The 15090-nt window shown below is 35.0% G+C and overlaps 1 protein-coding gene across 3 annotated transcripts in view; it reads right to left on the reverse strand.

The window, feature by feature from the left end:
* Gria2 (glutamate ionotropic receptor AMPA type subunit 2) overlaps nucleotides 1–15090 on the reverse strand; it is a 120407-nt gene that overhangs the window by 3981 nt on the left and 101336 nt on the right. For all 3 annotated transcript variants that reach the window (XM_059264748.1, XM_059264749.1, XM_059264747.1), the window contains exon 12: nucleotides 12548–12746. In XM_059264748.1, the coding sequence (XP_059120731.1) occupies nucleotides 12548–12746 (199 nt within the window). The remainder of the gene's footprint in view (nucleotides 1–12547; nucleotides 12747–15090) is intronic.

Genomic DNA, 15090 nt, shown 5'->3' on the forward strand with positions numbered 1-15090 from the left:
ATATGCTGCAGTACATAAAGGACTTATGAAAAAGAACATCACAAGGATATTTTTATTGCCTCAGTCCTAAATATTCTATTCTTAATTAGAGGCAGAACAGAAATTCAGATGCCTAATTAGGCTTGAAAAACACTAAGATCCTTAGGTAGAACCACTTGGTGAGGAACATGGGCAATGATGCAGGAAATTTCTATTAGATACTGTGAGAGTTAATATTGGTTGTCAACTTCACTGGATCTGGAATCAAGAAAGAGATAAGCCACTGGACATATGAATGAGGCTTGGCACTTGAGCAGTAACTGAATTTACATCACGATCAGGAAGTAGTAGGCAGAGAGAACAAACTGGGCATGGTATGGGCTTTTGAAACCTCAAAGCCTGTCCCCAGTGACAGACAACCTCCAACAAGGCCATCCCTCTTAATCCTTCACAGTCTACCAACTGGAGAAGTATTCAAATACATGAGCCAATGGGACCATTTGCCATTCAAAACACCACTAGGTCAAAAAAGTGTTTTTCTTTTCTGTCTTATTGCTTTCATGTCCGGCAGGTGATTTCATCTATATTCCCATACTTCCTCTGGGAGGTAGCTTTCCCTGATACTCTATTCTTCTGCTGATATCAGAGCCTAGCTTCTTTGGGCTTCAAATGTTGACTAAGATGAATGGCTCCCTAGGAGTCTTCTAAGTTTTCAAAGTCAGTATGGGACTGATGATACATCTAGTTTTGTGAGTTGAGAATCCCCTAGGGTCTTAGCTTCTCCAGTGTGCGACAACTTTTTTTTTTTTTCAGTAACCAGACTATGGCATATAAGCCAGTCTTATTAATTGCACTTGCACTTAAATGTATTGTAATTCTACTGGTTCTGTTCTTCTAGTGAAGCATGACCAATACAGACACTAACTGATATATTTCTAAAAAATAACATTTTTAGAGAAATATCTATTGGCTATTTAAAGTATTTCTAAAATAAACAGTAATTTTTCATTTAAATATTGAGCATCATAGTACTCTTTGTCTCAAGATTAAGCTATTCCAATGACAGATAAGAAAGAAGAAAATTAGTGTTATTGAATGAATACATTTCATAAAAATTAGTAGATTATAAAACAAAGGCAGTCTTCAAAGGAGACATTTAATACTTTCCATACAAAGCTAAAACCAGCTGCACATGGACTGAAAGGTCAAACAATTTTACATATTTTTTCTTTGCACAGTTCTCACAAATGACCTTAATTTTCTTTAGTACGGTGATTTTGGACACTCCTTTTTTGTTATTCTAATGTATTATCAGAAGGCACAGGATCCAAAATTGAAATAATAAACTTATTTTAACAGTCATGAGATTTGAGCATTCTTATTATGCCATGGAACTTTCCCATTCTAACCTAAAGTTGACAAAAGTAAGGTGAAGTCAGTTCTTCAAAAATACTGTAAGACAGTCTTACAGAATTGCCAAAGATGCCATCCCAGGGTTCCAAGCAACTTCACATAGAAACATAATTTAGTTTGGTGAAAAATCTAATGTCAAGTGCAATCAGAGTAAGAGCAGTCTTTGTCTCTGAGACTAATAACTCGATGCTGCCACTGCCTCAGCAGGACAGTTACATTTACAGGTTTGTTGCCATTGCTGTTCAGTGGTCTATGGGATGAGAAGTTTCAGGTGTTCTTCCCTAAAATATATCAACATTATTTCCTTAATTACTGTTTTTATTAGCTAATAGCTCTTCCTAAATCATGCAAACATGTTTCTATTACTGACAATATTCCCTTTTGAGATCACAGATTCAGATGCATTCTCTTGTCAGCCAGACTTCCTCTTTGTTATGGTGTGCAGCTACAGGAATCTTCCTCTGGGAACTCAACTGGAAAGTTTTAACTTAATGATAATCACAGCATCTCAGACAGATCAGATTCCTTTAAAAATGATAATTCATTGACTAGCTGGGGATTTGGTAAGGAAAACCAATCTCCGCTTGTTATTGGAAGCTGATTGACTTGTTTACCATTTCTCCTTCTTCCTGCCTTTTCATTAGCCTCCACTGAAATATTTTACTGTGTTTGATTTTAGTTATATTGACAGTCTTAATCAACTCCAAGTCTCTTCTAATGTGAGTTCTCACAAAAATGTGATGTGTGAACATTTGGAACAAATTATAAACCGATGAAAAGGGTTTCGAAACAAAATTGCACAGATATTTTATCTATTATTTATTTATTGAAGTGGTCAGCTATTCTGAGAAAATATCTGAGGTGCATTAAAGCATTAAATATAAAATGTTTTATAAATGTCGATTCCCTTTGTGAAAGCCCAAATGTTCCATTTCAATCATAAAACTTTCCTTTTCCCTACTAGATTGAAGAGTTTTTTTTCCAAAATATGAATGTATTATTTCTAAGGTTTAAAGCATTAAAATGTAACATAGAAAATAAGTACATTGACACAGTTTTTCCATTGAACAACTTAGCAGCTGTCCTCATCATCTCCAGTCATCAGAAAGTCTGTGCATCTCCAATCATTGAGGGAGTCAGTGCATCTGACACTTCTTCATCTCAATTCCAGACCTACAAGCTCTCTTAGGTTAGCTGAGGTTAAGTTTATTTGTTTTCATAACAATTTTCTTTTTTAATTTTAATTTTTTGAGATTATAATACAATTATGTCATTTCCTTTCCCTTTTCTCTCCCTAAACCTTCTTGTGTATGCTCCTCTGCCCTCTTTCAAATTTATGGCCTCTTTTATCCACACACATACATACACACACACACACACACACACACACACGAGACACACAAACACACACACGCATACACGCATAAATATTTTAAATACATAAATACAAACTGCATTGTCTACATAACGTTACTTACATGTCCATGTTTTCAGGACTGACCTGATATTGCATAACTAATTGGTATACTCTCCCCTGGGGAATACCGCTACTCCAAATCTCAGCAATCTGTAGTTACCTACAATTCTTTGTCTATGATTGAGTCCTCATGAACTTTCCACTTTCCAAATGATAATGTCTCTTTGTGTCATCCTTGTTCAAATTATGTTTAGTCAGCCAGCCATGTTGGTGAGACTTCATGAGTGTAGCTTCTGACATTTCTCAGTCTTACAGTAAACTGCCTGTTCTTCTGGCTCTTACTGTCTTTCCTTCCCATCTTCTGCAATAATCTCTCAGTCTTAGTTGCATGGGTTGGTTTTGGCACCTAACTCTGTATTTTTTATTAATTGTGATTTTCTGTAATGGTCTCTGTTCACTGCAAATAGAAGTTTTCTTGCCAAGGGGTGAGAACTATGCTTATCTGTGGATATAAGGACAATTATTTGGAGTATAGTTAGGGACAGTGCTGGCTTACTAAAGTTGTGGTTGTAGGTTCTCCACTAAGATCCATGATTCACCAGCCCTAGGTAGTAAAACGGGTTTTCAATAACAGGCATAGTTTCCCTCTGTTGATCAGGTCTGTAAATTTCCAATAGGATTAACATGAGACTTTAAGTAACACCATTTTCAAATAGTTTTTTAAATGATTAGTACTAGCATAAACACATGCTATATTCTAGTAGGAGCAAGACTCAGAAAAATTAAGTACTTTTCCTAAGTTGGCAGTTTGTTAGTCCATAGAAGAATCCAGAATGAGATCTTTGATACCCAAATCCTTAATAAATATAAACACACACAAAACCATAAAAATACTCAAGCATAGGATTTAGGTTGACAACATTTTCCCACAACAAAAAGTCCTGGTAATATTTATATAAAATTATAGAAAGTCCACTTAAATAGATGTGTATTATGTATACATATCATACATACATGATACACATATGTGTTATATGTTGTTAATCAGTGCTGGGGATCAAATCAATGGTCTTTCCCATTCTAGGCAAGAAGAAGAAAATCACTAAGGTACATTCCAAGCCCAAGAAATTATATTATCTCAGTCACAATGAGGACCAGTTAATGATAATATTTGTGAGTAAAATTTTAATCTTATAATTTTCTAAACTATAACAGTAAAAATCTGTAGCAAATGGAATTGGTTATGAAGACAAGCAGAGAGCTTCATAAATCCTATTCAACAATAGTTTGGAAGAGGAACCCAATAAATGCCACAACTTTTCTGATATGAAGAGAACTATGGAGCTAGTTTGTAAATAAACCTCTTTGTCTTAGGATGAGAAAGCCATCAAGATCATCATGCAGCAGATGGTAATTTTCTGCAGACTGAGAACTGACTTAAGAGACACTGTAGTTAAGAACGTTGACCAAACACAACTCATTTATATCAATAGGACACTGCCAATGTGTGTCTGTGTGTGTGTGAATATATGTGCGTGTATGTGTTATAACAACGGAAAGGCACATACAATTATGAAAGGAGAATGGTTTTTTGATGTGTGTTTTAATTTAAAATCTTCAAGGTTCATTTGTGTGATAAACAAGCCAACTTTAACATCTCTTGGCTGTTTTCAGGAAACAAGCACACTACTGGATTGTATTGTATCGTATCGTGTATCCAGCGACTTTCATTTAGCAAATATCTTGACTTGTCTCACTCATAGACTGCAGTGTACTGCTTCAGTATTCCGGGGGTTCCAAATCAGAGAAAATCTTAAGAACTTGTGATTTTGGAAAAAAAGACAAACAGGACTGAGTCTAGTGAGTGTGTGTGTACATCTGCATGGGTGTGCAGTAGTACACGGGCATGCTACACACAGGGAGGTCAGAGATTGACCTCAGGTGTCTTCTTCTATCATTCTCTACCTTAGTTCTTGAGACATGGTCTCTCACTGATCCTGGAGCTCACAGAGTCCTCACGAGTAGCTGGCCAGGGGCTTTCTGAGGTTCCCTATCTCTTCCTCACGACACTGGGATCATAGGCGTACCTCACCATGCCTGCCTTTTTACTTGGTGCTAGAGATCAGAATTCAAGCTCTTGTGCTTATTTGGCAAGTAATTTCCGAACTCAGCCATCTCTACAATCTATTATGTAAATACATAAAGATATTTGGAACACATGAAAAATGTAAAAAGACAACCGGTTGTGAATTCAGACAGCATGCAGAAATAAGTCACTTACTAACTTAGACTGCAGCTACTTTTTCTTGCCCACTATCATCACTCTACCTGCCTCACTTAGAAAGGGTATCTGTATTTTGGGATAAGGTCCTAAAGGCAGCAATCTAAGTCTTCCCGACAAAATGACCAAGGATATTTCATCATTAAGCATCATCTTCCACCTAAATTATTTAGCTAAATGATGTCACACAAATCTTAAAAGGTCTTATAATAAAAAACCCACAGCCAGATATTGGGATGAAAGCTGAAAGATCAGAGAAGCAGAACAGCCAGCCACTATCTTACCTCTATGAAATCCTCAGCCTCAAGAAAGTGAGTTCCTGTTTCTTCATGCCTTAGATACCTTTCTGTGTCCTGCTATATTACTTCCTGGGATTAAAGGCATGTGTCACCACTGCCTGGTTCTGTTTCTCTCATGTAGCCCAGTGTGGCCTTGAACTCACAGAGATCCAGACAGATCTCTGCCTCCCTAGTGATAGGATTAAAGGTGTGTGCCACCACTGCCTGACCTCTATGTCTAATTTAGTTGCTGGATTTGTCCTCTGATCCCCAGCTAAGCTTTATTGGGTTACATGATATATCACCACAAAATTCCACTCTCTTTGTTTTTGTCATATCAATAATGAATTTCTGGTAAAGAAAAGTACTTGAAGCTGAGGATGATGACTTACTCATTTTTGGGGAAGGTTACCTGTGCCCCAAAGGAAAAGATAGTTGGAAAGTTCAAGGCCAGACTCGGATGGACAGTAAAGATACTGTTTCAGAAAACCAAAATTAAACGACCAAAGATTAATTTATATTAAAATTATATAGGATACCTAAACTCTTAAGAAAAGACAATTTCATATATTTTATATTTATCTTTATCATATACTAGCCATGCAAAAATATAAAATGGAAATTTCTTTCATGATTAAATTACCTACTTTTGATAAGCTTAAATATTTGTGCCTGCCTACAGTTTTGTTTTAATTTCATTTTATGGCATTTTATTTCTTCCATTTCCATTTATTTTTAAAGTTTGTATTACTCCACAAAAATGAGCAGTCACCTTTACAAAAGGATGTGCTTTGGATGAACACTTAGTAAGATTCAGAACAAAACTGTGCAGAAATGTGAATGATAAATTACTTCAGTGTCGTATCTTCCTTCAAATACTAAAGTTATAATTGAAAAGCTTCTGAATTTTAGAAACAAAGTTTATATTTAATTTTGATTTTATTCTGATAAATCAAAAAGATGTCACAATTCTATTTTTTCTCTGCTCACAGTCCTCAAGCATGTTTATTGTCATGGCAACTGGTGTGAAAAAATATCTAGAATAAACAGAGAGAGAGAGAGAGAGAGAGAGAGAGAGAGAGAGAGAGAGAGAGAGAGAGAGAGAGAGAGAGAGAGAGAGGTGATTCTTTCATAAACAAGGCAACAAAATACACCAAACCTGAAATCATCCAAGATGCTTGTGCATTGTTTTATGATATGCATCTTCCTTTGGAAGCACATAAACTAGGATATCTACACATTTTTAAAATGAAAGTATTCTTGAATTATGTCATAGTTGTAACCTTTACTGAGAGATTGGCCTCAGCATTTGCTGTTGTGAAAACCAATGCTTCTTGTATGATGTGTATGCTTGTGTATGGTCTGTAAGTAAAAGCTTCCTGTGGTCTGATCACAGAGCACTAAGCCGGTATGGCAGGGGGCAGTTTTTAAATGACCCAGCTGGACAGTTGGAGACTAATGACATCTGTGGGAAATGGCTGTTTATCCATGTATCCTGGGAAAAGCTACTAGTTTGCTCAATAATCATAATTCAGTAATAAAATATAGACCCTTCTCAGTACTTAGACTGCTGAAATCACATGTCTTAAGATAGCCTCCTGTTCATGTCTTTAGTCTTCTCTTCCTAAGAAATCTGAGGATCACTGCATGAGTCAAATGGTCCCTAAGCAGGGTAACTACTTTTAAGGGAACCAATGCTAAAGCCTCCTATATTTTGACCTTTTCTGCAGTGTTCCAGCCAGGTTGAGCTGAACAGAGGCAGCAGAGCAGACTTGTTCCAGGCTATCTATGGCCTTAAAGCCTTCAGATGAGTAAAATCCTTCCTCAGATGTTCTGTGGAGTGGTGAGAAAATTAAAATGACAGAGAAAGGAAAGCTGCCAACCAGGAGAAAATGATTTGACCTTGTTCTGGGTCGTCTAGAGAAGGTACAGGTATGCTGGAGTTGGCCGTGGAGCAGATTACCCTGCTGTCATCAATCTACACAACATGAAGGAAGTGAAATCTATAATATATATGCCTAACCATGCATGAAGATCTTCGCCATGTTCACTGTACTATTTATTGCTATGTATTCACATTCAGCATTTATTTAATGCCTACAATTTTAGAACCTATTTACATATTTAAACATGTGTGAAGGACTACAAAGGATCTCTTCTAGTACGAGTAACATCATACATATATAGAAATATATATTGTAGCAATATATGGCTACACTCAATTTCCAAATCATTTGAAAGCTGTATGTATGTACAGCTGATATGCTAAAATCAGCAGATACTTATTTCTGCCTCTATAGACATTGGTCATCTTTGTAATTCTAGCACAGAAATCATTGGCAATATTGAAAATAATGGGAAAAAAAGGAGGGTTTACAAACTAGTGAAATCTCTATTCTGTATGTCATAGAAATCAAGAAATTATAGTGTGTCTTTGCTACTTGCAAGCAGCAAATGTAAAAATTGTAACTTATTGAAACAGTACGTACTCTTCTGTAAGTAGGCAAGCTTGTAATGACTAGAACGCATTTATTTGTGATCACACTTGCATACTTCATTGGATCAGGGCTATTAACCAGGACCTTGTGTGAGTTGGGCAAGAGCTCTGCTTCTGCTTCAGAATTACACCCCTAAGGGGTGTCCTCTATTGTGCACTTTTATTTTGAATCCTGTTTTTCCTAAGTGTCTTGGTTTTTTTAATTCATTCTGTAGTCAAGGTAGACCTCAAACATGTAACCCTTCTCTTTCCCTTTCCCAAATAAATAAGATAAAAGGCATATACTTCCCAAGCCCAGTCAATTTTATGTCAATATAAATAAAACAAGTGTATTCAATGTCTCACACACACAGTGACAAAACATTTTGGCCTTAAAGGTAATCTCAGTTATTGTAACTCACTGGTAACCATGATCACTGAATTGTGAAATGAACACACTCAAAGACACATAAACACACACACACACACACACACACACACACACACACACACACACAGCAGAAATTGTCATTAATGAGAAAATTTCAATACTATGTAGCTCATTTATACTGATTAAACACAAATCTATGTAGCTATGTAGCACTTTACTGTTTCTAAACTACAAAATGTCTGTGATGTTAGTAACAACACTGTAGTTTAATGCATTAAGATCAGAACCATTCTGTTATTTAAAAATGAGAGTAATTTAGGTTCCTTACATAAGAGAGGAAGAATCTTTACATGGACATTGATTTGACCTGTTTTTCTTTTCTTTTTCTTTTTTCTGGCACTAATAGCACTAACATATACCACTTGGTCAGGGAGTACACAGTGTGTCTCATCCTCCCAGAGGTGACAGCTGAATGAAACAGTTTGATTACAGTGAGAAGGACTCAGGGTATACAGGAAGACACTCCCACTCCCCTCCTGAAAGCCAAACATTGTCCTTTGTGAACTGATAGACCTGTAGCAGGCTCACAGAGAAAGCTGTTGCCTGCTCTAGATTCTAATTTGCTGTGGGAATGTAACAAACACAAGTTGTGTAAAAAAAAAATCATTTCCTAAACAAAATTATAGAACTAAGATCTGCCCTATTTTAATGAAGGGAAATCATCAAAATTGAAACTCTAAAAATAGTAGTTTATATTTGAAATCCTAATTCCCTCCTAATTATAGTATGCTACAGTGACACTCTAATTAAGTATGATTAACAACTCCATAGCAGGTCATGGCAGCATAACAGGGTCCACAGAGAGAAAGCTGTAGATATATAGAGGCCAACTCTAGACCTATACATCTTAGATTTTACAAGGTTGTATTCTACTTTCCCTTTCTTGCAACAGAAACTAAATATTGATGTTGATTTTTTGATTAGCCTTGAGGAGAAACATACATTTTAAATTAGAAAATTTAGAGCTTAAGCCACACTTCAAAATCTACTACGGACTCAACCAACTTCAATAAAGTAGTATTAACAAAACCTAATTTAATATTAAATTATGTATGTGAACTCTGAAAGTACTCTAGATTTTGATTGAAACAGCTAATATCACCATAGTACAAAAGAGATCACTCTAAACTAGAATTTTAATATAAGTTACTTTTACATTAATCAAGTTATTTTATGAAACTGATAATTAAAATTAGATTTATTTGTAAGAAATCCAAATTGGATTTTAGAAATGGACATTCATCTTAAATGTTCTTAAGTCTTATTCATTTTTTAGCTGTTATTTAATTTAGATGGTGTCTCTACTTCTCAAATTGTTTTCTCCAAACCTGAACTCAAAACTTGCTATCACTAAAACAGACATCTGTCTTGGTTACTCATAGGTGCTCTAGTAGAATGAATAAAATTCCAAGTTTTAAAATAACAGAAAAAGGAAAAGCTAGCAACACAATGAAATCATGTCATATTAGGAAATGTAGTATTAGAACAAGTCACCAGGTCTTTGATCAGGTAGTAAAAACATCAAGTGGCCAGAGAACAAAACTCATGAGCACATCTTCAATCTACTTCCTCTATTCCTTCTTCCTGGTAGGCTGGCCATCATGGCAATCAATTTGCCAACTGTAAGCTTGCCTAGAATATACCTGACATGAAAATTCAAAATCCCCAGAGCTAAAAGATGGTTGAAGAGCTAGATTCTATGTATGGTGAGCAATAAGCTCAGGATGAGAAGTAAAAATTCCCCTTGAATCCTCTTTCTTTCATAGCAATGTAAAATTTCAACAACACTCAGCTAATAGACCAAGGATTCATGGGAAAATGTTGACAGAACAAATGTTTTTTCTTTAAGATGTCTAAACGAACTATGTTTTGCTCAATACATTTCACACAACACTCAGTAGATTGGAGTTCCTTGCTTAAAGGGGATCCATCACCGATTTTCCTTACACTGAAGCATATGAGAAGAAATGAGATACCTTAGTTTCAGCCAAAAAGTTACAGTATCCTGGAAAAACCACAGGAGAAGACACAGAAGGAAATAATTTCTAGTATTACATCATATGACTCCATTATTAAATATTAACACAAATGGCAAGTGTGTCAAAAACTAATCATAGACTAGCAGGTCTTTGATTTAATCTAACTTGGACTTGGAGAGATGAGCCTTTGAGAACGATAAATTTCAAATACAAACATGTCATGTATTTCAATGAAAGCATTAGTGCTTTTCTATTTGGTGGTATATTTATCTTATATTCCCTTTACTGACAGGAACACAATAAGTAGTAGGCTATAAATATAGTCAACCACACAATGTCTTTCTCTAGCTAAGAAGAGCCTCTGCACTGCTGCAATGACCAAGATCCAGCCAAGGCTATTTTAAGTTCCTTCCAGAGCTGCAATAAGAGACTCTGAAAGGACCTGATCACATTTCAGCCACACAATTACAGTTGATGCTGTAACTTCATATAATCAATTGTGGATGTGATCAAGAATAGAACACAGACACTTAGAAACAAAGCCAAAAGCCTGAGTGTACAGGACCAATCAGTAAAGAACCTCTTTAGCTCCCAGAAGGCATCAAGTTCCCCAAATTATCTGGCCATTGATTTAACAATGTATACAAAGCAAACAAACACATTGTCCATGTATATTCATGAGATAGATGTTACCATAACAAAATACACTAGCAATAGAAATTTTCTTTTTAAAGGTTTATTTGGTCAGAGTTCTGGAGGTTAAAAAATCCAAGAATGAGCAACAACAGCTGGCCTGTTTATAATGAGTACCTCCTTAGCTGTATCATAACATGGTGGAAAAGAAATGGCAGAAATGCCCATTTGAAGAAGAGACCAAATCCATGGGAGCCCTCATTTTATAACTCTATAATCATGATAACCACTGGACCCTAACCAGAGTCCTATAACAACACTCTTAATCCTTTCCCAAAGCATTTCCAACAGTGACCCAATCACCTGTTTCTAAAACGAGCCATACTGGAATAAGGACTATAATTCTTAAACCTTTATTTTTAACTAGTAAGTGTGCAGTCTTCTGATTTAGTGTATTAAAAGTATTGTTATAGTCAAGCCAGAGAACTGCTATATCAAAGGATCCATTCTCGTCTATATGTTCAGAGATGAGGCTAAATTGTAGTAAATAGCAATTGGTGTCACAACTTTTGTATTTAGATTTGTAATAAAGCAGATGTTTCTGCTAGAACTTATTTTGTACTATCATTGAGGTGCTAATAAAATCACTGCCTTTCCTTTTTCACATATCCAGGTTACTGTGTACAGTAGCTACAGTTCTGCTCCCAAGCACGTTTCTTCCCATCATAACTTGGTCCCAGCTGAAGATATCGGGAAAAGAGACCTCAGGAAATGCAAGATGAGCGTATAGAAATTACAGTCTACCTCACTGACATTTGGAATGTTGAAAGTCTTTGTCCTAATCTTGAAGCAAATTGGCAGTCACCTCACAAACACACTGAGATGTGTGAAAAGATATTTGTTAGCTATCAAACCATATTGTGTCATATTTGTTGGCTTACTTAAAAATATTGGTTGTGTGAAAATATATTAATATAGTGAGTTCTTTTGCAAATGTAATGAAAACATGGAAGAAACTTGTTCTAGCATCAAACCTTATCTTATGATGGATTAAAAGAGAAAAGTTAACCTACATCTAATAGACTCATTATAGTTGTGTTACTTATTGTAAATGTTACAAAGTTGAATACTTTTCCATAAAAGATTTTCACAGAAAATTCAGAATTTACAACCGAAAATCTAATCTGATTCTTAATTTTGAAATAACATACTGGAAACAAGCATGATTCTCTTCATGATAAAATATGCATGATAGATGTAGCCATACTTATACAACATGAAAGAAAGCTGTAGCACACTTTCCTTAGAAAACAGTAATAACCTGAACTGTATTTTGTTCAGTTTTATTCAATTTTGTTCCCAAGGAAGGTCTATCAATTTTTATAAAATTAAGATTGCGTAGCAACATTATTTCTTCTGAGGAACCAACAATTAAAAAAAATGTGGAAGCATAGCTATAGTTGAATTTGAGGAAAGTCTGAGATAGAGACAGACCAAGAGCTGAAATGGAGACAGAGACAGCTGGTCCCTTCCACACAGTACTTTCTCATGGACCATGGGAAAAAGTGGGGGGATAATTTATAGGTGTTAAATTTAGAAAAAAACAAACAACACAGAGACTAAAAACCAGAATCACTTACCCTGAAAAACTCTTTAGTGGAGCCAGAGTCTAATGTTCCATAAGCAATTTCTGTTTGCTTAGACAGATCCTCAGCACTTTCGATGGGAGACACCATCCTCTCTACGGTCAGGAAGGCAGCTAAGTTAGCCGTGTAGGAGGAGATTATGATCAGGGTAAAGAACCACCACACACCTCCAACAATGCGCCCAGAGAGGGATCTGATAACAAGTATGAAATGGATTCGTAAAGTGAAATGAATGAACTAATATAAAACAAGTTAGCATTCATCTTCAAATAGCCATTTACAAAAAGTTCACCTTATTATAACTTGCAATATATCTTTTAGTTTGTGAAACTAGAAATTACTAATCATTTTGGTCAAGGAGTACAGAGTAATGAGATTGAGATCTGAGGATGTATCCAAAGACCTATTCTTGGGATTCTCCCATAATTGTAGACCCAAGTACTTGATGGTGTAAAATTCCACAAGGAAACGACTTCAAGAAATGTACAAGTAGTTCATCTAATATGCATAGTACTTCGTCTACTTATGACATAAACACAAACAAGAGAACCTAAGGACAGCATTAAAGTTTATAATAAAACAAAAATTAAGAAACTATGTATCATAAATATAGCTTTAAACATAAAAGAAACTCTCCCTTTAATGCAGCCCACCCCCACCCCACAAACAAGCTCAGTTCCATTAGGTTTTGGGGTGTGCAAACATATAGGTATTTGATACATTACAGGAGAGAAATGGAAAAATGAAATGATACTAAAAGTAAAACATAACTCTTAATGAATATAAATCAGATGCCTTCATGGTGTGGACTGCTCTGACCCTGTTCCTTTGTGTTTCCTGCTTAAGAGAGAAAGAAAACTCAAAGAAAACAAATTAGATATTTAAAATTTTAAAAGATATAAATCCCTAATGTGAAGTACAAAAAGATAGCAGTTTTGTATGAGTATATATACATACAATGTTTTTAAAAGCTTAATAGATTTCTAATATTTTACTTGAAATTTTGAAGGAGATAAATACAGTTTTGTAAATACCAATAGAATTTGTGGTGTTACTTTAAAAGATTTTATGGGATTCTGTATACAATTAAAGTATTTGAGGTAGCAGCCTCTCTAAAATGTCAAAACATGAAAATTGGGCAACTTTTGGGCAGAATCAAATATATTGGCTTTGATACAACTGAGACAAGATAAAATTTTGTATAATTTGGGGAGAATAAACCACTTGCTTAATACAAAGGGACTAGCTAATTCCAAAAACTGAAAGCTTTAGACCATCAGTTGCTTAAAAAGAAAACCTGAAGGAATATAATTTGGCTTTCATGCTAAAGTCAATATAAAATATTAAGATTTAAATTAACATGATAGGAAGGGAAGGTTTAAATATTTTTCACATGGAATCTAAATCAAATATTTTATAAACATTGCTTCTGGAAAACCCTGATATGGACACGGCCATCCTCCAATGTATCCTATCTGTCCACGCAGCAGGATAATTAAAGGACACAGACCTTGAACTGAAAGGGCGGACTCAGAACCTGGCTTGCTCAAATCCCTCAAAACTAAGGTTGATTTTTGTTAAATGCATTTGACACTGCACCAATATCCTACCTGATTAGGAATTGTGCTCATATGCCATTCTATTCTAGTCAGAAAATAAAAACTAGTTCATATCACTTTTCTTTTATTCTCATGCTTAAAAACATTATTGAGAGTAAATATTTCAGTATTACTTTTAACCATATTAATTGTAAAACATATTTTTAGATTTTTATCACTTATCTTTAACTGTTTTAAAACCAACAATTAATTTTTCTGAGAGTTCTGGAGAAATTTTATTAAGAGGAGAAAACTTGGTTTTGATTTGTATTGAAAGTTGCCGCAATCAAAAACAAAGGTTTTACTTTCTATCGCATTTGCTAAAGAATGTGAATGCAGAAACACTGATTCCTTCTTAATATGCATCACATAATGATGTTTCAATGGCATATGGTTTACATGTAGAGATATTGTGGATATAACAAAGCAGGCTGAAGAATAACAATAGTCATTATGGCGTATTACTTTTCTAATTTCTATGTTTTGAAAAATATTCTATAATGAAGAGACACCAAACTTTCTCTCTCTTTCTTTCTGTTTTTTTTTTTTTTTTTTTTTTTTTTTTGTAATTTCAGGCAAATTATAGTCACTGAACTCAGTAAATCATCCTAGACTATAATTCCAATGTGTCTTTTCAACATTCTTAATGGAGCTCCATAGCAGATTTTAGGGTTGATGGATGCATTCTCAAAATATTTAAAAGGAGTTTCAAAGTGGTCTGTTCATTTTAAACTTTTTGTTAAGACAGTAATCCACTCTACTGCTCTGCCTTGCAGTGGCCATCACTGCATTCTAAAACATTGTAGTGTAGTTCATTCTTTTCTTAGAACAATCATTACATTGACCAATGCTGTTTTAGGTTCAGTTTTAAGTGCATATGGAACATAGCAGAAAAACAACTGCATTTTAATGATATGTATTATGTCCACATATTCTGAA

Source organism: Peromyscus eremicus, chromosome 6, assembly GCF_949786415.1.
Source record: "Peromyscus eremicus chromosome 6, PerEre_H2_v1, whole genome shotgun sequence".
Classification (NCBI taxonomy): domain Eukaryota; kingdom Metazoa; phylum Chordata; class Mammalia; order Rodentia; family Cricetidae; genus Peromyscus; species Peromyscus eremicus.